At 29.8% G+C, this 26146-nt stretch overlaps 3 protein-coding genes across 10 annotated transcripts; 2 read left to right on the top strand and 1 right to left on the bottom strand.

Moving 5' to 3' along the window:
- Positions 1–409: 409 nt before the first annotated feature.
- On the top strand, positions 410–2612 carry LOC108488890 (bidirectional sugar transporter SWEET2a-like). Of its 2 annotated transcripts, none has more exons than XM_053020081.1 (6): positions 410–588; positions 825–861; positions 947–1163; positions 1241–1399; positions 1484–1608; positions 2132–2612. In XM_053020081.1, the coding sequence occupies exons 1-6, from the start codon at positions 528–530 to the stop codon at positions 2214–2216; spliced, it is 684 nt and encodes a 227-aa protein (XP_052876041.1). In that variant the 5' UTR covers positions 410–527; the 3' UTR covers positions 2217–2612. The 2 variants fall into 2 exon arrangements, with proteins under 2 accessions (XP_052876041.1, XP_017648657.1); XM_017793168.2 differs by having other exon boundaries at positions 412–588; positions 1484–1603.
- A 6820-nt stretch (positions 2613–9432) lies between these two features.
- On the top strand, positions 9433–14233 carry LOC108489522 (transcription factor GTE12-like). 7 transcript variants are annotated; one of them, XM_053020080.1, is made up of 11 exons: positions 9433–9771; positions 10605–11354; positions 11582–11645; positions 11717–11869; positions 11982–12046; positions 12135–12195; positions 12279–12362; positions 12498–12619; positions 12767–12800; positions 13433–13554; positions 13646–14233. In XM_053020080.1, the coding sequence occupies exons 2-11, from the start codon at positions 10614–10616 to the stop codon at positions 13916–13918; spliced, it is 1719 nt and encodes a 572-aa protein (XP_052876040.1). In that variant the 5' UTR covers positions 9433–9771; positions 10605–10613; the 3' UTR covers positions 13919–14233. The 7 variants fall into 7 exon arrangements, with proteins under 7 accessions (XP_052876040.1, XP_052876038.1, XP_052876039.1 ...); XM_053020078.1 differs by having other exon boundaries at positions 12764–12800; XM_053020079.1 differs by having other exon boundaries at positions 10598–11354.
- Positions 14234–16381: 2148 nt separating this feature from the next.
- LOC108488056 (protein SRG1-like) lies at positions 16382–19467 on the bottom strand. Its single transcript, XM_053020076.1, has 4 exons — positions 19219–19467; positions 18794–19035; positions 17934–18240; positions 16382–16840 (listed from the first exon to the last, which is right to left on the bottom strand). The coding sequence occupies exons 1-4, from the start codon at positions 19444–19446 to the stop codon at positions 16589–16591; spliced, it is 1029 nt and encodes a 342-aa protein (XP_052876036.1). The 5' UTR covers positions 19447–19467; the 3' UTR covers positions 16382–16588.
- Positions 19468–26146: the final 6679 nt, after the last annotated feature.

Below are 26146 nucleotides of genomic sequence, written 5' to 3'. Positions count from 1 at the left end.
ACGCAAAGACAAAACCAATTTGGCAATCAAAACTAGTGGTTTTAAATTATAACCCACATGGAGAATTCAGAAAGCTTATATGTATTTATTGGTGAATATATCAAAGAGGTCCTTCTCTTATAGGGGCCTAATCAAATTAGTCATTTATTAACAGTTTAATTTAATTTCATACTATTAAAAAAAATCAGATAAAGTCAAATGGGAATAAAATTAATATTTACCGTTTATCATTAAAGGGGTTAATATTTTTAAAGCTTTTGTGATTTTGTAAATGATTTTTTTGCAATTGAAAAAATACAGGAACTAAATTGATCTAGTCCCTATAATACAGGGACCTCCTAAGTATTTAAACTAAATTTATTTATGTGGTTTACAAGTGATCAGCATTCAGCAAGCTGAGTCTTATATAAACCAGAAGCTTTCTCTTGGGATTTATTTGCAAAAATACAAAGCTAAAGAAATAAGTGGGGAGAAGCAAGATTAGTGGGAGAGAAAAAAAAAAAGGAAAGATATTTTGAGGTTTGCAAATGTCGTTAACAATAATATCTTCAGTTTATGAAGTTTGCAGTGATGCAGCTGGTATTGCAGGTAGGCTATAGCTTCTCAAGCTTTCCTGTTTGATTTTGATTAAGCTTAAGAGCTGTTCATATTATTTGTAATATGCATGATGGGGAAACTTTGAACTTATGTACTGAAATTTGATGCCTTCGAAATAGATAAAGATTTTCTGGGTTAAGGGTTTCTTTTTTCTTGTTCATCAAATGAAACAATCAAATTCAGTCCTGCACTTTGTTAATCTGTGTTGATTTTAAAAAATTTTGCAGGTAACATCTTTGCTTTTGGGCTGTTCTTGTCACCTATGTAAGTTTATTTGCACACTAAAAAAAAAAAAAAAGCTGATACAAGGCTTGTTTTTACTGACATTTGTTTCGTTGGTTTTTTTTAGACCAACATTTAGGAGAATAATCAGAAATGGATCAACAGAACAATTTTCAGGGATGCCATACATATATGCTCTTTTGAACTGTTTGATTTGCCTCTGGTATGGGTTCCCCATTATATCTCCTGGTATTATCTTGGTGGCAACTGTCAATTCCATTGGAGCTGTTTTTCAGTTGATTTACATCATCATTTTCATTGCATATGCTACAAAGCCAATGAAGGTAACTTTCTAAAAGAACTATTAACCTTTTCCCATTTGCAAAATGATCTTTGATCTTATGATGTTTGTGCTTTGCAGCTGAAGATGTTGGGGTTCTTGGTATCGGTTTTCGCGGTGTTTGCTTCGATAGTTTTCGTGAGCCTCCAGTTCTTGGACTCATCGTCACGGCAACTTTTCATCGGATATTTAAGCGTCGCGTCTTTGATTTCTATGTTTGCTTCTCCCCTGCTCATAATCGTAAGTTCAATTCGGATTTCTTCTATGTTTTAGAACCCGGAATCCCTTCTCATTCATGTTCTTGTTTCAACATTCATATGGCAGAATTTGGTGATCAAAATGAAAAGCGTCGAGTACATGCCGTTTTCACTCTCCCTGGCAACATTCTTGATGAGTTTAGCTTTCTTTGTATATGGATTGCTTAAGCACGATCCATTCATCTATGTAAGGTCCACCAAATCTTGGTTTTTGTTGAGAGATTTTCGATTTATTTAGGAAAAGTTGTTACTCGTCTGGAGCCAGTGAATCCCTCAACAAGTTTGATATTGTCTTAAAGTTGGGGTTTGTTAACTCTTTTGATAGCTGTATAGAGTTCATGGAATGAGAGCATTTCCTCAAATCGAACTGTGTGTGGTGCATGGCCATCTAGAAATGGAAGGTGAGTGTCACATGCTTAATATGATTTGAACCCTTGCCCTTTATCTAAGGGTTTAAATCTTACCAAGCGCATGACACTCACGTCTCCTTGATAGGTAGCTTTGTATCATGCACAGCTCGATCTAATGAGGAATCTTGTGCGACTATTGAGAGATAAACCTTAATATAAAATAATACTAAACTTATTAAGAGATCCGTCAATTTCATATGAATAACATTTTAAAGATTTCTATTGAAGGAGTTGAAAATCCCTGAAGAGTTTCCTTCAGTAACCATTTAAATATTGTTCTAAAATGTTGTGTGGTGTTGATACAGGCTCCCAATGGGATTGGAACAGTACTGGGAACAGTCCAATTGGCCTTGTATGCCTATTTCAAAAGAGCTTCACAAGAGGAATTGAGGCATCCATTGATTGTTCCTTGAAAGAGAGCTGAGCTTCGTGCATGAACTAGTGCTTTGCCACTCAACATTTTTTCCAGTTTTCGATTGGCATTGAAAATTTGTTTTTTTTTTCCCTGTTTGTTCCAGTTGAACTTCACATGTAACTCACCTCTGTTTTATTGTCCATGTTCGCGGTTTATAACTGTCTCTCTCAACATGTATTATTAATACGTATGTTTCTATATATAGGGTTCATAATGCAGAGGCTACTTCTTGTTGTAATTTAAATCAATGTATATCCATTAGATTTTAGATATGTAATGTCATTGGTATTACCATCACACTGCTTTGAGAGGAAACTGTAGGACTTAGAGAAAGAAATTATTGAATGAAGAAATTACCTGAATAATACAAATCTTTTTCGAGCTGATAAAGCTTCAATAACAGGATGAAGCTCTTTCTTTCCAATAGAGGAAATTGATCGAGTCTTGACAATAATTTTGTAAATTAAATTCCGTAATTTTATATTTAGCTAAACTACATTCGTGATAACTTTTGTTTACCTTAGATTACATTTTAGTCACTTATGTTTGAAATGTTACGTTTTAGTCACTTACATTATTATGCTGTAACATTTTAGTCACTGAGTCGTTAATTACGGTTAACGGTAAGCTGTTGTGGCACATTAAATCATCATTTCAAACAAAAATTTTAGGTTACATTATATAATCGATCTTTGTATTTTTTTTTATTTTAAGCAATTTAATTCTTTTCTTTTATATTCTTTAAAATTTCCTCTCTCTCTTTTCTTTATTTTCCATTATCTTTTGTTTCTTTCTCTGTTTTCCCACATTCTCTATTTTTTTAACATATCAGGAAGTTGAATTGGCAGTGAAGAAAAAGGCAGGAAGTCGAAAGCCATCATTGTCTATAACTGTAACGCCCCTAACCCGAATCCGTCATCGGAATAGAGTTACAGAGCATTACCGGAGTTACCGATTTATTTATCAGATATTTCATTTCATCTAACGTTCATATTTGGAACCAATTAAAATCAAACATATTGTCTCTTAACGTACTTATTTTTCTCAATATGTTGTACTTGAATTTATTACTCGTCTCAATTTAATTAATTTCCTTGTATCAACGTATCAAAGATAATCACCTATTTACATGTCATGATAAATATTATTCTTTTGTCATTTCTTCATAAACATAAATCAAGTAATTCATTATATCGATATTTCATGCATTTAAAAATACAATTCAATTTACACTAACTTACCTCGTTACTTGTTCATGTTTATAATTTCATTAATTCGATATCTTTTCTTTTTCACATTCAAGTCTCGTATTCGAGTCATCCAGATCTTTACAAAGAAATTTGATCATCGTTTTTATTTATTTCATGTTCTAATACATTCAATTGATGCTCTAAACAAAATTACCATTTTACCCCTAAACTTTTTAATTAATGACGATTTCATCCTTAGGCTAAAAAAAATAAAATTCTTGCAATTTAATCCTTATTTCCAGTTGTTATTCTCAAACAAATTGATAACAACCCATGAATTCTATAAAATATTAGAATTTTCCATAATTTCAACAATTTTCAATTTAATCCTTAAAACATGTTTTTCCCCGATCTTGAGCTAAATTAATAATTTCATTAAATTTTGTAATTTTAAATGATAAAATAATCCATTTCATGCAAATTGGTCATTTCTAACATTTTTACAAAATTACCCATAAAGTTTTACTTTTATTCAATTTAGTCCCTGAGCCTAAAACATGCAAATTAGCCATGCTAGATGAGTAGCCATACATATTTTCCTCCTCCTCCTCTCCGTTCCACATCCTTAATTTATATAACATGCTACAAATAACAATATTAATAATTTCACTATTTACTTATATGTATATTCAAAACTGTCCATTTGCGTCATAGTCACTAAATTATTTATATCTTGAGCTACAGAACTCAAAATTAAGATCCGCTAATTTTCCATGAAACTAGACTTATGTATCTTATTACCATAAAATTTTCAGAATTTTTGGTTTAGCCAATAAGTACAGTTTATTCTTTAAAGTCACCCTTATTCTGCTATCTGACAATTCCGGCCCTTCTTAACTAAAAATTAATTATCTCATTGTACAGAATTCAAATGATGTTCCCATTTATTTCTCTTGAAAATAGACTCATCATATAAATTTAAGCCTCTAATTATTTTTTTCCAATTTTTTATGATTTTCCAAAGTCAGAACAGAGGAACCCGAAATCATTCTGACCTTATCTCACAAAATTTACTATATCTCACAATTTACAATTTCATTTTTTACACCGTTTCTTTTATAAGAATCTAGACTAAATAAGCTTTAATTTCATTTTTTTATTTAACCTCTAATTTGATTCCCACAATTTTTGGTGATTTTTCAAATTTAGACTACTCGTCATTGTCTAAAACTATTTTAGTGCAATGTATTATTTACCATGTTTATAACACCCTTATTTTCTTTCTCTACACTATTTTTCATTACTTTCTCTTATTTTCTCTTCACTAACATGACAAAAATATAAGACCATATATAAGAAAACTCTAAATCAACATCAATTCCATGTTTTTTCAACAATATTAAACTTGAAAATATATTGAAATATTGATGTTCTTACATTTTCTTATTGACTTCAATCTTTAACTTGATTTTTCTCTCTCCTTTAGCTTCTGTTTCTTGAATCCAACTTGATATTCTTGCTCCCATCATCTCCTTGCTATCTTTCTCTCTTGATGACTATGAAAATTATTTCAATTTTTAGGTGAAAACAATGAGTTTTTGGTAGAAGGACTAAATTGTAAAGAAAGAAAACTTATTTTCTTCTTCCTCTCTCATGTTGGTTTGCATGGGAAAGAAAATATGATGATTCTTCATCTTTCTTTCCTTATATATACTAAATAAAATAATAAAAAAATAATAAAATATTATTTAAAAATCAATTTAAAGTATTAATAAACTAATATTTATTTATTTATTTTATCTAAAATATCTCCAACATCATCATTGTCTCTGGATTTCTCTCTCTTCCAATTGATCATTTTTCCCTTAGTGATTTTTTAAAATTCCATTCTTGAGTCATTTGGTAAAATTGCAATTTAGTCCCTCATAATTCACCTATTCAATTTGGTCCTAATTCATCAATTTTCCTTGGTTTCTAGATCATTCCACCCTTAAAATATTTTCACTATTAGTCCTTCAACTTTTCATATTTACACTTTAATCTTTCAAATTTTGAGTATTTACTCTTGGGCTACAAAACTTTTCTCACTTTTACAATTTAGTCCTTTCTTGAATCAATATATCATAATATACTTCCCAGTGACATAACTCAATTTTTCCTCTTCTTGTTCCTTTATTTCCTTATTTTACTATATTAAGGATAATATCTTACTGTAGAAATTTTTAAGGTGTTACAATAACTAAAACCCATAAACCCATGTCATGCTTCTTTCTTCACTGCCAATTCGGCTTCCAGATATGTTAAAAGAAATTGAAAAGGTAAAAAAACAAAGAGAGAAGCAGAAGAGAATGAAAAATAAAGAAAATAAAAAGAAAATAAAAGAAAAAAATTTAAATTGCTCAAAATGAAAAAATTTGAAGACCAATTGTATAATTTAACCTAATTTTTTGTTTGAAATGATGATTTAATGTGTCACATCAGCTTACCGTTATACCATTAACGGTAATTAACGGTTCAGTAACTAAAATATTATAATATGATAACGTAACATTTCAAACATAAATAACTAAAATATTTTATCTAATTTTAATTATAATACATAAAACAATATTGTTTTAATAATAAAATAAGTTTTGAGGATGACTTGAATAAATTTTAAAGAGAAAAAAAATTTGGCCGTTACCCAACTTAGGTTCCGTTCAGCAATGCTTTTGAGATAGATTTTTCCCTCAAAAATTACTTCTCACCTAAAAGTATTGCCAAACAAATATTGATTGAATAAAAATTTCAACTTAAAAAAAGTATTTTTTGGCATATGAAAAAGTTGAAAATTTTAACTTTTTCCTCAGCCAAAAAGTGCTTTCACTGCTATTTACATTTTTAACATCAGTTTATCTTCTCCAAAAGGCACGTCAAAATACTCATTTTTTCTTTCCTATGGTTCTCTTCTCTTTTGTTCCTCTTTTAATTCCTCCACCGGTAAGTTTCTTTTCTTATTATTCTCTTCAAGTTGTTCATTTTTTCTTCTCTTTTAGGTTAGTTGTTTTCTGATTATTTAAATTTAATAAATAATATTAATTACTTAGAAATATTTAAAATTAATATTATATATTAAAATATTAACAATAAGTTATAATAAATTATTTTATATTCTTGCTAAAATATCATAATATTAATTATTTGAACATTATTTAAATGCATATTTGTTACTTTATAATATTATGTCTAAAATAAATATTTTATTTATCAAAATTACTTTTGATAGCAATAGGAAACACTTAAATTTTACACAAAACTTCCCAAAACATTTCTCAAAAGTACTTTTAAATACACTTTTTAAAAATAATACTAAACTAGCCCTTAACCTTATAAAGGTTTCTAAATCGATCCGTTTGTATTATTTTTTTAATGTATATTAGCAATTTACATTGTACAATCCTATAACATGAACACTGAAAATTATGTTACAATTAAGCGGTTTATGTTTAGAAATTGGTTTAATATAATATTTGGTATTTGAATTTGACTCTTTTTTTAAAAATTTGATACCTAAATTTTACTTTTTTTCCTAATTTAGTATCTAATCTTTTTTTTTGGTCGATTTGGTACTTGAACTTGACACACATTTGCAAATTATTCCAATATACTAACAATGTTATTTTTTATGAGATAGCAAAAATAACCAATGTATGATCGACATGTGACAGATGATATAATGTTTTTCTTATATTTTATATGTTCCATTACTTTTAGTTTTAATTAACTAATTAATTATTTTATTAATTAAAATAATGAATTTTTTTAATTTGGATTCTTATTTTTTTCTTATTTAATATTAATTTGTTAAGCATAGCTCAATACCTATTTTTAACATTAATTTCTTTTAATCGGCAATATTTTTGTACCATAACAAAAAAATTAATATTGTTAGTGTTTTACGTAATTTGTGTAACATTTAATAAATTTAGATACCAAATTAGGGAAAAAAAAGCCAAGTTCAAGTATCAAATTGGGCAACAAAAAGTTTTAGGCACCAAATTAGAAAAAAAATACCAAGTTCAGGTACGAAATGTTATATTAAGCCTTAAAATTTTAATAGAATAAAAGTAAATGATATATTCATAAATATTAAATATTAAATAAAATAATATGTGTTATCTAAATTAGACTTATTCGTAGGTTGAATTACTGACCCAAGCCTAAAGTTTCGCATGAAATTTGGGTGATTTTGGATAAAAATATTGTAGACTTGAACAAAAAAATAAACCCATTTAAAATATAGATTGGGTTCAAGCTTGAACATCTAATGCTTGAGCCTAGCTCGACCCATTTCTGTATTTATTATATATTATGTTATTTTTATATATTATATAATTTATAATAATATATAATATTATAATGTAAATATTAAAAATTTGTTAAGATGCTTATATATAAAAAAATTATATATAATTATTAAATATTAAATTAAAAATATTATAAATAATCCAGAAAAACAATATGGATGAGCTTTAAATCAATTTGGATTAACCATTTAAAGATATGAACAGGTTTGAATAAAATTTTATACTCGTGTTTCCAACCAGGCCGGGCTTTGACAAATATAAAGCATGTTAATATCATGCTTAAACCTATTCATAACCTGATTTAACTCAACTTATGAACACTTTTAACTAAATAGGTTTAGGGTTAGCCATATATAAAGGTTTAATGAAAAATTGAGGCCTATATTTCAAGTCGGGCTAAGAAATTTTATATAGTATTGATACCATGCATCAGCTCGATCCAAATCCAACTTTACTTTATAAACACTTCTAATCTCCCAAACTTGAAACAAGTACTACACTTTTTCAAATCTATAGTATATTGTTATTTTTATATATTAATAATTTATATGGTGTGAAAATTTAATACATTATATTGTAATGTAAATATTAATAAATATGTTAAATTAAATAAAATGTTATATAATGATTTTTAGTACAATTTTATTTAAATCCAAACGGTTTTTGAAGAAGATAAACACTCGAAAAATAAGTCACAACTTGAGTTCAAATATTACATAATATTAAAAATATATAATTATTAAAGATTAATTTATCATTTATTGACTTAAGTAAAATTTTAAATCGAAAAATATATATAATTCGATATCATAAATTGAACTCAGATCTAATCCGAACTAACCTATAAATATGTTTAATCTTTTGGCCATTTGAGTTCTTATTTTATCCACAATATATGCAATATTTACTTTTATATATTTTGTTGTCCTCAAAAAAAAAATCAACACAAATAAGATATTTTTTTGAGGGCAACACAAATAAGATATTTAATGATGACAGTTGAACCTGGGCCACAACAACATTATTATTATCTTTTGGTTAAAGTCAACACTAAAATCTACAAACTATGTACTTCTTTAAAGCTATTAATTTCCCTCCCTTCTTAATTTAATGGTAAAATATTAAATTTAATATTTATATATATTTTTTGAGTCTGTTGAATTTAAAATTGATATTTTAAAAAAGATTAAATTAATTTTTAATGTAAATATTTTAATTGTATGTCAATTCATATGTACTCTATAATAATTTTTAAAAATTTATGATTTTTTTTGAGTTTTAATTTTTATTGAAATTTTATAATTTTAAATTATTCGTTGATATGACATATCAAAAATTAGTGTTAGACTAATATAAAGTATACATAAATTGTCACGCTAGTTATCATGTTAATATCATAAAAATAATTTAATTAATTTTAAAAGATTAATAGTAAAATTTAATTAAAAAAAGTCAAGACAACAAAAATATAAACTGTTAAGAGTTAAATTTAATAATATGCTTAATTTAATGAGTAAAAATTATTTTGTTTGCAAATTTGAGTTTAAAGTTAAATTTCATTTTGTATTATGCTTAAATTCGATATTTAATATATATATATAAAAGTTAATTAATTCTTCACAAATTTAATGATTCTTAGATAAGTACATTTATATCCAATTCAGAAAAGCATAAATTGACTGTTGATTTGGGGATAAAAAAGGGTAAGTTGGTCAAGTACATTGCGGGTTGAGGAGCAGAGATAAGAAAAGAAAACCCTAAGATGAGATTTAGCCGCTCTCTCTGTTTTGCTATGGAAGAAGCGGTAGAGTAAGAGTAAAGAGTAGCAGTGTAGAGAGATAAACCCTAGCTAATTCTCTTACACTCTCTCTCTTCTCTTCTCCATCTTTACTCTCTTCTATTATACTTTCGTTTCGCTTCTCTTCGATCTCTCGCCGTTGGATTCGATCAATCGGTTTAATTTGATCCTGGTGATTGCTTGTTTCGATTTTCTGGTATGTTTCGGCGAACCTTAATTTGGGTTTTGTTCTCTCTGTTGGTTTGAAACTTATTGTTTTGATTCGGGGGAATTGAGGTTTGGAATGTATGTACAAGCCTTTTTTATTTGTTCTCTTGTGACCCCAATTTGGTTTTTTTTTTCTTCTTCATGGGTTTGAATCTTCTGATTTCTTGGAATTGGGGGTTGAGGTCTGGAATGCATGTGTGGGTTGGGTTTGTTATGAATGTACTTCTGATCAGTTCTCTGATGAATAATTTTGTTGTTATTAGTTTAAGTTGAATTCGTTTCATGGAAAGTTCCAAAATTTCCCAGGTACTGATGCAAAATTTCGTGTTTAAGTTACTGAATCCTCGGTTTAAATTCGATGTTTTGTGGGTTTATTATCTTTAGTCGTGTTTGTTACAAAGTTTTGGTCTTTTTTGGTCAACGCTGTCTGAAGAATGATCGGGTGATCTGTAAAAAGAACAAATACATTGACTTTGAAGTGTTTTATTTGGGGGGCGGGGGGTTGCTTTTGTTGGATATTTGTTTGGGAAACCCCTGTTGCATCTGATCAGCTTTTTACTTCTTTTGAAGGTTCTTGATTTTACCCTTAGTTTACTTGTATGAATCCATGTTGGCATTATATCTTACCATTTGTTTAATGCGTGATGCTTTTGATATTGGTCCTGCCAATATAAGCCATGAATTTATGGATCTTTTAGCATGTTCATGCTTCAAAAAAAAAAAAGTTTAAGCTCTTGTTTATGTTCTTTTTTTTTTTTTTTTTACTTCTCCATATGTTTGTCTGTGTGTAAATATAGAAGGTGGTATATTTCAAGTTCGCAGGTTCAAAAAATGATTGCTGCAGAAAGTGTAGTGCCAAAGCATAAGTTGAAGATTAAGTTCCCCATTCTAAGGATTGAATCAGTTTCTGCGCCACAATCACTTGAGTTTGGGCAGCAACTGAGCAGCTCTTTTGATGGGAAAAGGAAATCATATCCTGGCAATTCAAAAGAGACTTATGGTGCTTCTAAGCGTCGACCAGAAGGGGTGATAATGGGTGGTCCACAAGAGAAGAGGCGAAAGATGGACCGCAGCATGACTCAGCAGTGTACTACCCTACTGAATGCTTTGATGAAGCATCCAGCTGGTTGGGTTTTCAATCAACCAGTGGATCCTATAGCTTTAAAGATTCCTGATTATTTTTCAATAATAAAAAACCCCATGGATTTGGGTACAATTAAGTCCAAGCTAGTGAAGAATGCTTATCTTGGCATTGAAGAATTTGTGGCTGATATTAGACTGACGTTTTCTAATGCCATGCTGTATAATCCCCCATCTAATAACGTTCATAAAATGGCGCAAGAAATGAACGAGTTTTTTGAGTCAAGATGGAAATCTTTGGAGGAAAAGTGGAATCAAGAAAATTTTAAGGTTGGGAATGGGAAAATTTCAAGTGTGCGACTGAAAGATGTTGATGAATCAAGGCAGGGTTGTCCTAAAATACAGCTATCCCGAAATAGCTCTTTGCCGAAGAAGTCAAAGCTATCTGAGGAGAAGGTTGAGAAAGTGACTTTGAATGTAAGAGCAGCAGAAGTGAGTATTGTCTGTGGTATTTGTAAACAAACATTCTTGTGTATTCTGAATTGGTTTAAATTTGATTTATTTATTAAAGAAAAAGGCTGGGTTTGAAAATTGCTTACAAAACAAGTAGGAGTAAAGCATCTTTGTTCTGGCTTGATGTTATCCGTTTGCTCATTTTATGTTATTATAATAGAAAATCCAAGTTGCTTTTGATGCTGAGATAATTGACTTGTTAACAGGTTGAGACTCCTAAACCTGCACGGAATAGTGTGAGCAAGTTGCCAGGAAAGAACTTACAAAAAGGTACGAAGTGGCAGAATAAAGTTTCTGCTTTATGGCTCTTTATTGGAGCTAATTTGCGATGTGTCTTATAGGCACCAGTAGTGCTAGCTCTAGTGGTGGGTGTACAAATGGGTCTATCAATGCCAAGCCACCATTGAGCCCTGGTGCCTGCAAATGCAGTTCATGTGGGAGCATGAAGTGTCAGTGTAGCCTTCCGTGTGATTCAAATCATGCATCTTCGAGTGGTCAGTTAATAACTTCTTGTGCTACCACTTTTTCTTTTCTTTTTTTTTTTTTGTTATTTTAGGCCATAACTTTCTTTAATTTTCCAAAAATCTTATTTTTGGCTTGGTGTAGATGTGACTTCAGAAAGATTGTTGGGTGGAGATCTTAGAGTGTGTAGTGCTGATGCCTCTAAAATGGTACATGTGATTGTTTTTATAATATCAATGGTTATTGTTCTGATTAGTGCCATGAAATATGTTACTAAAATTTTACATTAAAATATAGGACTGCCAGGCAAAAAGCACATTGACATCACAAATGAGCAAGTCTGATCCAGATTCTAATGGTGAGGAAACATCTCAATTGTATTTCATGATTTTCTACTTGATTCTTGATTTGAGTATTTGAATTCTTTCAAAAAATGTTTAGGTGCTGTAAGTGCTTTAGACGAAGGGAATGTTTCTCTTAGTCCCCATCTTACAACTCCTGCAACAGATGCTGGTTCTGGTGAAGGTTAGTTTATCTACTGATGTTAAACCGTTTTAAGTTCTTTTCTCTTTGCCTTGAAGAGCTGATGTGGTTTGTGGTTGTCGTTAAAATTGCTTCAATGCGGTAAGTTTAACCAGTTCATTGTTTTTCTATTATTAGGCTTCTCAACTCCTATTTTTGATGCACAAATGTCACCGAAGAAGGCTCTCCGTGCTGCAATGCTAAAGAGCCGTTTTGCAGAAACCATTTTGAAAGCTCAGACGAAGACACTACTTGATCATGTAAGTTTATGCAAGGTTATATCTTTTTCATTTTGAATGTTGTCTTGCATGGTGTGAATTGCTTGTTGGCTTCTTGGTATTTAATAGTGATAATTAAGCTGCTTTACTAAATAGGGTGATAAAGCTGATCCAGTTAAGTTACAGCAGGAAAAAGAAAGATTGGAACGGAGGCAGCGCGAAGGTGATTGTTCTAGTTCTTGAGTTATTGTTGTCTGTTGGTGGTCATTTTATTTTTTTCTATTTCCTATTTTTAATTTGGCTGCTATAAAATGAACTTCTGATTCTCATAAAATGGAATTAAAAAGATTGACAAGAAGTTAAACTCTTTATGGGTGTCTCAAGTCTCAACTCTCAAGTAATGCGTTCCAATTTAAAATACATGTTTACTTCGTTTTTTTGTTACTTATTCATTTATGACATATGAACTATTAAATAAGATATATATATTTTCACCCTTTTTTGTTTGTATGTGCCAAATCAATCTTATTATCAGGATGATCCAGTTTGTGCCTCCATATTCAATCATTAATTCGATATCATATTCTACAATTTCTCTTCCCCTCGTGTTTTCTTGTGCTAATGTGTTCATATCTGAAAGTTCTTATTATATAAAAGAAATGAATGTACTTGTAGGGTGGGTTTGATTTAAGATGGGATATATGTGATTAGGAATACCAGTCCTCCTGATGCACATTTTTTGAAGGCTGAATACAGGAACCAGTCCTTGTTACTAGTAGTTCTAAGTTGGATAACTCTATTCAGCAATAATACCTGTAGGTTTGGTAGTTGACTCTTTGTTGTATCTTTGTACAGAAAAGGCAAAGATTGAAGCTCAAATCCGGGCTGCTGAATATGCTGCCAAAATGAAGGCGGAATCTGAATTGAAAAAGCAACGGGAAAGAGAAAGAGAAGCCGCTCGACTTGCACTGCAAAAGGTTTACAATTTTTTGCCCTCCTTTTCGGGTGTACTTTATGTTCATTTTGTAGGAGTGGGTTTAGATTTGTATGGCCTTTTGATATTTGCAGATGGAAAAAACAGCAGAGATTGAACAGAATCTGGAGATTCTAAAGGAACTGGAAACGTTGTTAGGATGTTGTCTGTACAGTAATCAATTTTATGGTCGAAAAAGTGGAGCATGTGAAAGGGTAATTGAAGGAGGAGCTTATGGGATGATAAAAGGTGAGAATCCACTCCATAAACTGGGTTTATTCTTCAAAGACGAGTACTTTGAAGACGAGGAGGATGAGGATGCTGTTCTTAATGAAGACATTGTTGGTGAAGAAGGAGAAATACTGTGATAAAAAACATGATTGTTAGTATTAAAAATTGGCCGCGGTCCTCGTTAATAGCTTCTTAGCGAAAACCCCCAGATTTGATTGTAAATCCAAGTATTTTTGTAGGATTAATTGTGTAGTCAAACAAACACATTTATTATTATTATATAGGAAAAGCTAAAAAGCATAGTTCCCAACAACTTCAATGCCTACTCTCTTCAAAAGATTTGCTACATGTAAGGCAGATATCTCATTTATTATAGTGATATTGCCATCTGTCCTATAGGTGCTAAATGCTCTCACAGCTGTGGATGTTGAAATGAAAAAGATGCTTTGGGATTTTTGCCTTTTTGGGTTGGGAGTTTATTTTGTGGGATTAGATTGACAACCTAACCAACAAATTCATCACGTTTAGAACACTGCCACCTTAATTTTTTTTATTAGTAGTCGAATTGATTTTTGTTCTCTCCATTAAAAAATGAAGTAGTCACTTTATATTAAATTTAATAATAAATTAATTATTTTGTTAAAATTTTTATTATTAAAAATTAATTTTATACATCATTATAAGATATATATGGCATGTTACGTATAACTGTATGGTTATGGTTGAGATTTTAAATTTTTAATTCAACATACAAAGATTAATTTATCAATTTTTAAATAAAGGGATCATAATATTTTATTAGATTTTAAGTAAATATTAAGTGTATGAATTTTAAGTTGATTGGTATAAGGTTTAGGGTTTAATTCTTGTTCTATTTTTAACTACAAGGTGTAGCATAGTGAAAATTTATTTTATTTTTAATTATGTAATTGAGATTTAATTTTTTTACAAAATAGAGTATATTTTATAATTAATTATTTATTTTTTTGAATAATTTGATTGGGAGAAAATTAGTCACTACTTCTATCAAAAGATTTCAACACCTGGCTTAATTCTGTCGGTTTGGTTGGGCCCCAGGACATAGACACCACATGTTAATTTTGTCTGTGGTGCAATTATCAATTTCCTCAGCTGAACTGGGTTTTGGTTTTCAATTATGATGTTTTGTCCATTAAAAGATTACAAATTTAGCGCCGACAACTCCACCAATGAAATGGTGAAGGCGTTAGACGTTGACAGCCACGTTGGGGAACAAGAGCTTCGGGACATAAATCACATCAATCACTCCCTCCCTCGTGTGTGTGTGTATAAAAATGAGTCCAAATTCTCCTCTAAGTATAGCTGGAAATGTTGTAAAGCTTTAAATTGGAGCTTCTTTAGCCAACTTTGACCACATCCCCAACCTTGTTTTTCGTATGTTAAAATGATTTCTTCATTCATTTCCCACTCCATTTCCATCCATAACATTCTCAGGAAAATGACTGGATATAATTTATATTATTAATAATTTTATAAATTTTTTATAAATTTTACCACACTTAGAAAAGACTCAAAATTTCAATTCTCTAAATTAAACCCTTGAATCCCGAACCACCAAACCTCACTATTAGTCCTAAACTTTAAACTTCAAACTTTAAACTATAATCCTCAAAACTCAAAAATCCTAAAACCTCTATTTATCGAACTCTTGAACCCTAAACTTTGAACTCAAAAACTCGATTCTAAACTATAAATTTAAAACTTCAAACTTTAAAATTTTAAATTTTAAAGTCTAAATTCTAACTTTTAAACCTTATTTTTTTTTTAAAATGATATATTTTTCAAAAAATTATGGGTCGGATTAAAATTAATCAGTTATAAGAGAAAATTAATGGTATACTTGTACAGGTGCTTATCATTTTAAAAAGAGTTGTGGAGTGAAAAAAGTGGGAAAAAAATAAAATTTGAGTGTATTTGGTGGGAAAGAAAAGTGGGAGGAAAGAAAAATAAAAGAGATGATCATTTACTATCCTAATACACAAAAACCAATAATTCTAAATTAGTATGATAATAGTCGAGAAAATGAGAGAATGATGTGTGTTAGACTATGTTTGATAAACTGAAACATTAAGTGTTAAAAAATAAATATTGAAAAAATAAGTACTGAAAAAATAAGTGTTGAATTTAAGTTATAAAATTTATTTGACATATTAAACTTAAAATTACATTCTAAATATAATTAGATTGTTTAATTAAAGATAATATAATATAACATAAAATAAAATAAAATAAAAATAATCAAAATTATTCTGTATTAAGTGATAAGTAGGTTACTATCTACTTATTATTTTTACATTTTTGTAGAAAAATTTCTATATAGTAATTTTCATTGTGGGTTATCAAACGTGTTCAAATAATCAAGATGCTGAAAATATTAATTTTCAGTTGATTGAATTTTTTCAACGTTTTATCAAATATGACCTAATTTAAAGTTTATAATTTTTAATTTCATCTCATTTTTCAACTCTACCCAAACAATATAAATTTTAATTTTTCAATCAAAGTCTTAATGGTTTTTTTTTAAAGCTTTTATTATAAATGTATTATTATACAAAGTCAAATAGACACAAACACATACGTTTTACACCTTTTATTCATTATGCTATACGAACACAAATCCCTGCAGATAGAAGCAGTTGAGCTCAGGGCTCACGTCTCATACATATATAACACCAAAGCTCCAATATTATCACACCACACTAAAGCTGTGTGTGTATATATAGTTTTTGATTTTCAAGTAAAATCAAGTAGAGTGATAGCCTTCTTCATTATTCATTATTGATCCTCATATGTTGCAGATATGTTTTCCCATTGAGCTTACGAGAGAAGAAATCTTTAACGTATTGCTCCATCCCAACCCTTTTATACAATGGAGGGTTTTGAGGATTTATCAAACTTGGCGATGGCCCTACGTATGCTTCTCTTTTAGGCTTTATGAAAAAGGCTACTGAGATTCTTTCTTTCTCTGCATTCGGTATTGCCCTATGCTCAATGCTGCGGTATACCCCATTGCTAAAGATCTGCAATATTTAAATATTTAAGTCATAATATATATATATATATTATAAAAGGATAATTTTACCGCGCATCCCTGAACTATAGTCTAAAATTTAAACACTATCAATATTATATTTTTTTATGAGTGGATATATATGACTGACAAGTGACACTCACACATGATATGAAATTAATGGCATGAATTGTTACATCTATTTGTAGTTTTTTTTATCGCTAAACAATTGGCTTAAATTTTACTTTTCATTGGCGCTAAAATTGCTTTGATTGTTGCTAAAAGCATGGTCTAGTCTTCACAAAGCCTTAATTCTATAAAAAAATATCTTCAATATTAGAAGAAGTCTGTGTTAAAAATTGTACTTTGAGCTATGCTTAATGGATTATAAAATATTAAAGAAGAAAACAAGAGTTTTAAAACCCAAAATAAAAAATATTATATTAAATTAAAACATAAAATAAAATAAATAACTTAAACTAAAAGTAATTGAATATTTAAAATGAAAAAAAATCCATATCATTTGCCACATGTTGGGCATATCATGGATAATGGATTATTTTTTTCTACCTCATGAAAAAAACATTGTTAGCATATTGGAGAAATTTGTACAATGTTTGACAAATTTTTATACTAAATTGGACAAAAAAAGTATAGGTACCAAATTAGGAAAAAAAAAGTCAAATTTAGGTACCAAATTGAACAAGAAAAATCACGAACCAAATTAAGAAAAAGTATCAGATGTTATATTAAGTTGCATTTATGACATGAAAAGCTTGAAATTGATGTGTTAAAAAAAATAGTGTTATTAATTTATGAGAGCCATTTTTTTAATATATCTCATTCTAGTTGATCATACAACCTGTACATATTTAAAATATACTCCTGGTTAAATTTGAGCTAACTTTAACGTCCAAATTAGTCAAAGGATATACCTAATTGTTATGATATTAATATTCTAAGAACTCAACAAGAAAATCTAAAATTTGGGACCAATTTAAAATATGAACCATAATTTGAGGATGTGTTGCAGAATAAAACCATATTTAAAACAATAGAGAGATAGATGAGAGAAATATTTGAACCTCTAAAATGTCTCCTACATTGACAACGAGGGCATTTGGAAGGATGGTAACGGGGAACCAACAACCATCTTTGCTGATGTGGAGGCCGTCGACTCCATTAAGTTGGAGGAGAAAGGTGAGGATAGTGGGATCAGAGTGGGGAGTAATGCCCGTCACCAACTCCGGTTGAGGGCATGGAGGATAGCATGTCATCCTCAACGATTGCATGCCATCCTCGAAATATTCTATCATTTCTTTTTCATCAATTTCCAAAGCTTTAGCCATTAAACTCAGAAGCTTCATCGCAAGGTTTTGCAGTTCCAAGATGTAAGACTCCAACGTATTTCTTCATATGAAGAGAAAAACAATGATCTGTCATTAATAGATTCACTAATAATCTGTAATTTTTACTTCCACATTGATAAGAAATGGGAGGTAGATAATTTTAGCTACCTAATGTGCATATTTAATTTTCGAATTAATTAATTTAGACAGAGTCAATTTAAAATTTTAGTCTTCAAATTCAAATTTTTATTATTTGAGTCATTAGGGTTGAAATTCAAATGCTTCTTATAATCTAATTAAACCAAAATTGTTTGACGAAACCAAGTTTGGTTGAATCAAACTTCACCGACTTTTTAAAAGAGAAAAACAACATCAAGAAATTCTGTCTTAATTTTCTGCCCGACATAAATATCCAACCAAATTAATACAAAAAAATCAAAGGACCACAAATGTCTCTTTCTATTTTCTGTTTTCAGATGGGGTGCAAATTTATATGTCGGCATTTCAACTGTGTTATTAATTTATTTTCTCTTTAATTCAATATCTATATTTCAGATCCATTTTACTATTTATTTTCAAGAAAACGAAATTTTTAAAAGAAAAAGGCTAAAAACCTCAAGGATGAAGGGAGCTCAGGGAAGAGATGAGGTTTTCGTAGAAGAATAGGGTTAGTGATCATATAAAGCCTATCAGCCCAATCAAATTTGCCGTCCTCTCTCTCTATAGTTCCGTACCCTTCAACCTCACCTTCCCTTATCTTATACTTCATCTTCTCCTCCAATGGAAGCTTATAAAATTCTTCAACCTCCTGTTTCACCTTCTCCATTACGGTACTGTCAACCCCATGGTTCACCAACTGCATTGCAAAACCAGTTTTAGGGTTTTTTTTTTTGTCTTTTTCTTTCTCTTCTAATAAAATTAATATCTATATATATAGTGAAAGTACATATAAGTCCAAAACGTGAGACTATAACAAGAAAATTATGATTTCATGCAGATAGCATGCAAACTTATAAAATATATGGGTGAACTGAAGAACCTGAAAGAAACCCCCGTCTTTGCAAGCGGAGTGCAACTTGTGGAGTTGAAGATCAAAATCTTTCCCATAAACCAGTTGATTCATGTCAATGATTGGGATCGTTGGTAAGGGACGGCCACCGTTAGGGACGGTGAGGGGTTGCTGGTCTAAACGAACATAGTGTTGGGGGATTGTAATGATAGGCTGTTTGACAAGCTCTTGAACACTAAGAGCTGGAATTGCCGCCATATTTGCTGACCTTGGTTGATATGCTTATAGAACAGCTCACTACAAGAGTATTTATAGGGAAAATTTCGTCTAACATTTTGGATTGTTTTTTAAATTTAAAACAAAAAGTGGATAAATTTAAAAAAGAAAAAAAAATGTCGGTTACTACCACCTACGGGCTACAAACGTGGTTGACCATAATTTCTAATAATTATACATATAGCAGCCGTTCTCCTTGTTGCTGTACCAGGTGAATTTCTGCATGCATTGTACATCTTACATTTGGGTTTAATTAGGTTACATATTTCCACTATCATATGATTCAATGGATTGGAAATTGACGCAAAATTACTTTAAAAATTTGAAATTAAAGATATAGTTGTTTATTTACTTTAAAAAATAATCGCCCATGTAATTTTTACAATTAATTCAACTAGTTGAATTAGTAATAATTCTTCATCATCATGATTGTAACATTTTATATAATTGTACTGGATAATAATATAATTGAATCAAAATTATTTTATATCTATATTATAACAAATGAGAATACTTACATAATTTCATGGGTGAAAAAAATTATAATTTTATATAAAAAATAAACGAGAGTTTAATCGAATTGATAAAGTTAAGAATTTAAGAAATTATCGTCGTATGTGTTAAAAATGAAAAAAATACTCATAAGAAAATATTTATTACTATGTGAAAAGAGAGAATTTTTACTTATTTCCTAATTGAAGATATTTAATTAACTTATGATATCAACTCAATTAAGTATATACTGTATATATAAGATGAATAATTAGATATTTTAAAGACGATGAATGCAAATGTAACATAAAATACAAACGTTTGAACAAACAAGATTGTATAAATAATTATATTGTATAAATAATTATAAAACAAAATACAAATAATATCACACTAATATTTATACTTTAGTCGATGCAATAAATAATTATAAAAATAAATTAGTAATATCTTAACGTATAAAGAAGGGCATGTATAGTTTTAATGGCATAATTTTGTTGAAGATTAGTGGCAAAATTTATTAAAATGGAATAATGACATAAAAGAGGTGTCAAACTAGGATTTATGTTTAATGCATGTAAATCAACCTGTGTTATTTATAACATGTAATTTACTATTAATATGTAAATTAATACATATTAATGTATTAGATACTATAAATTAAAGGCGAATTTAGAAATTAGTAAGCGAATCTAAAATTATAAAAATTTAATTTAATCTTTTAAAAATTATAAAGATAAAAACTATTAAAATTAAAATTTTATTTCAACCTACTTTGAAATTTTTTTTGCCCTAACGTTTTCCCAATCTTTTTATAATTAAAATAACATTTGAATGAGAATTGAATTCTACATAAAGAAAAATTAAGGGTGTTTGGTGTTTTTTCGTGTTATAATTTCAGTGAAACACAAATATTTTAGAATATGTTTATTTTTAAATATAAATTAATTTGTATTTAAATTAATTAAATTTATTGAAAGATTAAAAATTTTTCGTGATGCCACCCTCTTTAAAAAATATTATTATTTTTAGTATAAATACATATAGATCATAAAATGAATATAGATATAAAAATTTATACATCATTGATATACCCAAATCACTTTGTCTCAGAAAATGTCACTCCAAAAGAATTTACTAGGATAACTACATAAATAGAAGAGGTTTACTCAAGTAGGAACTCGTCTAATTCAAAAATTATGAAACCTGGTCACATTTGAGGATTCTACATTGATTTTTCAGTACTAAAGGTCCTTTTGAATGAACGCTTATTTTCAGTGCAATACGTTTAGCTTTTTTTTTATTTATTTTATCATCACTGTTATTTTTATACTAACCATAAATGATAGTGACATCTACTATTATGTACCTCAACCACTACCAAATAAAGCACTAATTCAAGGGGGTCGACGCCAAAATCCAAGCCTCTTTATATAAATTCTCTCTATCATCGCTAAGCCCCCTTCATTTAGAAGAATAAACTTCCTAATCTCAACCTCAATTATACAAAATATAGCCATTTGCTCATTGTGTGAATCCCTCTCATCCATTAACAAAAATGAATTATGAACACATTAAACGTATAAAACCTTAAACATTTGCAGTAATACATTGAATAATGTTTATTTTCAAGTTAAGATTCATGACTTAGCTATATCCATCAAACAAATTATAGTTTATAATTATCTGTTAATTGATAATTATCTGATTGAATGGTCGACATTGTTGATAGAAAAAACCAAGTCATTGTCATCTGTTCCGTGTTTACCAAGGCAGTTGCTTTTTCCCAAGCAAAATTAAAGCTAATTACAAAAAACGTGCTTGATTACTTTTTAAATCATAAATTTGCCACAATGTCGCTTCACAAATTTTTATGATTTACACTATAATTGTTTAAAAGGCAGGCCACGTTTTTAATTCTGAAATCTGGGGCCTATGACTGTATATGTTTAAGTGGAGTCGTCGTCATCAATGACGAAAATATATTTATTTTATTGTATAAAAGTATAGTTATGAAGAAATGGACATTAGGATTCTATATTATCTAGGCTCTTCTAGATTATATTATTTTTTCATTTCATGTTAACAATATTTATTACAATGTCAAAATTCGCGATAATAACACTTTGTCAATATTTATTACAAATTCTTCCCCTATACAAATGAATTATTAATAATAATTTAGCACACTCAACAATTTTTAAGTAATTTGTTACTTACAACAAGTTGTGGAACATGATCGTCTCTTGCTGTCTCATGGACTATTTGAATTAATGTTATAGCGGTGTATGTTCCAGACAAAGTTCTTTTAGGTTGCCATTATTGACATTAAAATGCCATGTTTTCAGGGGCAAACCAGTAGAGACATGAACGTTGCTTAAGGCCCATATTTGATTAGCTCAAGGTTCTTTATGATAAAACATTGCTTGTACTACGTGTCCCATTTCATGTTCGAACAACAATTAGAACAAACTAGTTTGGAACAGTCAAAGTCTTTGTGTTGGCATATTTGACTTTTAATTAAATATTGTTAATGAAACAAATGAAGAAGCATTTCGTGCCAGAATATCATCTTTATCCATTTGATTGACTTGGAGGGCATAACAGAAGTTTGAAGTGTTGAATATGCTTATGTTTATCCTTGTCATTTTTTTGAGAATTTGAAGCTTTTGGGGAGCTTGCTTATGAAGAACTTTTTGAGATAAATATTCAACTTTTAAATGTCAGTTTAAAGTCCATACAAACTCTGCTGAATGGGCTCTTTTATTAGCCTATATATAGGCTATTGATCGAGTTATTCATTGAGTTATTTGGGGGTGTATTTGAGCATCCCTTGTTTAGGGATGTTTATGGAGAGATATCGAATGTAATGTGAGGTGTTTAAGGAGAGTGATTTGTAACAATCTGTGTTCGACTTTAGGGCTGCAATTATCCAACAGGAGAGGGTAGATCGACCTTTAGCCAATAATTGTACCGAATAAATTGTTGAAAAAAATAATTCTCTGAACAAAGGCTTCGTAGATGTAAGATTGGTAAATCTGAATTGTATTAGCAAATATCTTGTGTTGATTCTCTCTTTATATATTTCTTTAACTCACTTACATATTGGATTTGTTATTCAAACTATCTAATTCCGTTACAACTTTTATTCTAACAGAAGATTGAACAAAACTGTTTACAACGGTCGCAATCTGAGGGCTTTTTCATAATCCTACATTTTGTCAACCAAACAATAAAGGTGATTGTGCGAGGATCGAACCTAAAGGAGATTGTGCAAAATAAAGCAAAGAATAAAACTAGCATGCAATAGAAAGGCTATTGAGTTACTACAACAGTCCAAAACAAGTGATTTGTCTAAAAATTAGTAAAAGTAATTAAGCATAAAACTTTCAAGTAGCATAAAACTTTCATGCTAGCAATAAAATTACACATAAGGACTCAACCGACAATTCTCTTACTCAACAAATTTTACGACTCGATCTTAATTTAATCAAATAAAGAACATTAATTGAGTTATCCACTCAGCCTTACTCAATTAAGTCGAAACTCAATACATTCTCCTCTAGATCTCACCTATCTTAATTTCCACTCAATGTTGTCAATTCTAGGTTTTTATAATTTATTTAATTTAGTCTAAATTGTTCAATTGAGTATTTTAGGTACAAAATAATATTCTAACAATCCAATTAACCAATCACCCAAGTAATTTAGCAATACCTATAACACAATTAAACAAGCAAATCAATTTCATACAATAAAACAAAATATAAGGATGAAATTGCAAGGGTTGAGAAATGCTTAGGAATAGTGCAAAAAATTCTTGATTTTGGGGTAGAAAAAACTTCAATCCAAGAGATTATTGAATGGCCAATCTATAAATTCTTCAATTGAAAAGAAAAAAGACAAAGTAATGAACAAGATTTTGTAGAAATAATAGTAACTTAGACAATGGTCATTGTACTAATTTAACCTAAAAATTCTAGTAGCTATTCTAACAATTCTAACCTTAAAAACTATACTAACACTCTAATTATCCCATAATATTTGATTATAAGTTGATATTTATAGGCAAAATAATAATCTTTCAATTACATATTTGTCCCCCAATATTAAACTCAAATATGGAAAGTTTGACCCAAAAATTCTTCATGTTACCATCTTGATTTGGATGTGATAAACTCAATATCACGACACTGGGAAGGTATGGTTGCGACACCACTACTCAAAGGGTCCTAGGTCGCGACATCACAAGTCTAACGTCACGACACTGTGAGTCAAGAGCTTGATCTCCTTGATCGATTCTAGAAGTTATGCTGTGACATCACAAGCCCGATGTCACAACCTAGCAAGTTAGGTAGCTCTGTGCTGAAACATTAAAGATTGGAGATCATGACATTGAGGCTTGATGAGATGGTTTCCTTGGCTATGTGGAACAATCAACGTCGCGACATCAAGAAGTGATGTTACAATCTTGTGAGTCAAAGAACACCAGGTTGTGACATCAATCTCCTGAGGTTGCAACACTGCAATTCCTTCCTCATTCACTCTCTGTTAAGTCCTTGAAAATGCCTTAGCCACTATTAAGCTCATATAAATATGTAAATGAGGTTTTTATTCATAAAACCATAAAAATTAACTAAAAATTGCAATTAAAGTAAAATCTAACCTAAGTACGGAAAAACAATAAAAAGACTTGAATAATTGTTCAAAAACAAGCTTTTTAAGTGTGAAAAGAGCTTTTTAAGAAGATTTTTTTTTAGAATAGCAAAATCTACATAAATTTACACATCAACCAATGTAATTACTTAATAAACATAAAATGATTCATTTAGAGAAAAATACCATAACTCATTTCACTAATTCTATAGAAAAGATCCACTTTAGTGATTGATTTGAGCGGCTAATATAATCATTTATGTATGCTCTGTGAGTTGTTCATGCCACCACAATTAAAAAGGCTAGAGCATAAGTGCACGGAAATGTAACACCCCAAAATATAAGTGGTTAGATGAAATTAATATTTAAGAATTGAGCCTTAGTTTAGATGGTTAAGAGCTTAAGACCTTGCTTCTCTTATTCTTTTCTATTTTTTCAATAACTAAAGAACAAAAATTAAGCTAGTATATATATATTATATGGTTGATAGTGCCAAAAATGGCGGCCTTGCACTTTTCTCCCCACTTTTTAGGTTCAAATCATGCCAACTCCATTCCTATTTTATTTTTGGAAAAAAAGCGTAAATTACCTTACAGCCCCTTAAAGGTTTGAAATCCTAGCTATTTAGTCCCTTTTCCTAATTACCTTGGGATTTTGATTTACTTTTTTCATTCCAATTAGAAATTCTTCCTCTATTCTCTATATATCTTTATCTTTTCTTTTCTCCCCCTTTTATTTTACATTATTTTGCTGTTGAAAATTATTTCTTTGTTTACCCTGAAACAAAAACAATCTTCATTAAACCTGTTTCTTCACCTGTTGTAAAATTTATCATCGATAGAGTTCGAAATCTCATCAAAGATTGGTAAGTATTCTCGTTTCCAATTAGTAGAATCCATAAATTCTTGAATAACATCATTCTTGTTCATCTTTCAATTCTAATACGAATCTTTTACGAGTTTTCCCGAAAATATTGAATAATATTTATGAATCTTGAAAATTGATATTAATTCTTGCGTGTTTCTCCGTTGAAAAACCTAATTTCGGTACTCTGGATCAGACTTAGGCGCAAGGAACAACGTTCAAGACCTCGTAAGTCAGGTGTGTGTTCTTTTACAAGTAAATAGGCAAAATCGTGCCTAGGATAGGGCCACGCGGGCTTGTAGACCACATGGCCTACCACACAGTTATGTCCTCCTACAAACCCAAGGATGGTTTACTTCTCACATGGGCATTACCTTTCCACACGGGCGTGTGGATCACACAACCTACCACACGACCATGTGCCTTGAAAACCCTAGTGTAGTTCGTAAATCACACGGCAGTGTAAACCCTCCACACAGCCTGAGGCGTCTCACATGGCCATTTGCCCTTATTTTTTAGATGTTATAGTTTTATCCAACATTTTATGATATGTTCAATTCAGTCCCTGAATTGGTTCCTGAACTATTTTTAGTGTTTTATTTTATTTAATTAAGTCTTGATAATATGAATAATGCTAAAATCCATGATATAATTGATTGAATTCGTTATT

Source organism: Gossypium arboreum, chromosome 10, assembly GCF_025698485.1.
Source record: "Gossypium arboreum isolate Shixiya-1 chromosome 10, ASM2569848v2, whole genome shotgun sequence".
NCBI lineage: Eukaryota > Viridiplantae > Streptophyta > Magnoliopsida > Malvales > Malvaceae > Gossypium > Gossypium arboreum.
The sequence above is the reverse complement of the archived record's forward strand: the minus strand, read 5'-3'. Positions and strand labels throughout refer to the sequence as shown.

Excerpts from the sequence above, each read along its gene's own strand:
- LOC108489522 (XM_053020077.1), top strand. The coding sequence starts at position 10,614 with ATGATTGCTGCAGAAAGTGTAGTGCCAAAGCATAAGTTGAAGATTAAG. Across the intron at positions 11,355-11,581 it reads TGAATGTAAGAGCAGCAGAA|GTTGAGACTCCTAAACCTGC; the intron begins GTGAGTATTGTC and ends ACTTGTTAACAG. Across the intron at positions 11,646-11,716 it reads AGGAAAGAACTTACAAAAAG|GCACCAGTAGTGCTAGCTCT; the intron begins GTACGAAGTGGC and ends TGTGTCTTATAG.
- LOC108488056 (XM_053020076.1), bottom strand. The coding sequence starts at position 19,446 with ATGGCGGCAATTCCAGCTCTTAGTGTTCAAGAGCTTGTCAAACAGCCT. Across the intron at positions 18,241-18,793 it reads GAGCTCCCTTCATCCTTGAG|AAATACGTTGGAGTCTTACA; the intron begins GTTTTTAGCCTT and ends CTTCATATGAAG. Across the intron at positions 16,841-17,933 it reads CAAATGCCCTCGTTGTCAAT|ATCTTTAGCAATGGGGTATA; the intron begins GTAGGAGACATT and ends TAAATATTGCAG.
- LOC108488890 (XM_017793168.2), top strand. The coding sequence starts at position 528 with ATGTCGTTAACAATAATATCTTCAGTTTATGAAGTTTGCAGTGATGCA. Across the intron at positions 862-946 it reads GGGCTGTTCTTGTCACCTAT|ACCAACATTTAGGAGAATAA; the intron begins GTAAGTTTATTT and ends GGTTTTTTTTAG. Across the intron at positions 1,164-1,240 it reads ATGCTACAAAGCCAATGAAG|CTGAAGATGTTGGGGTTCTT; the intron begins GTAACTTTCTAA and ends TGTGCTTTGCAG.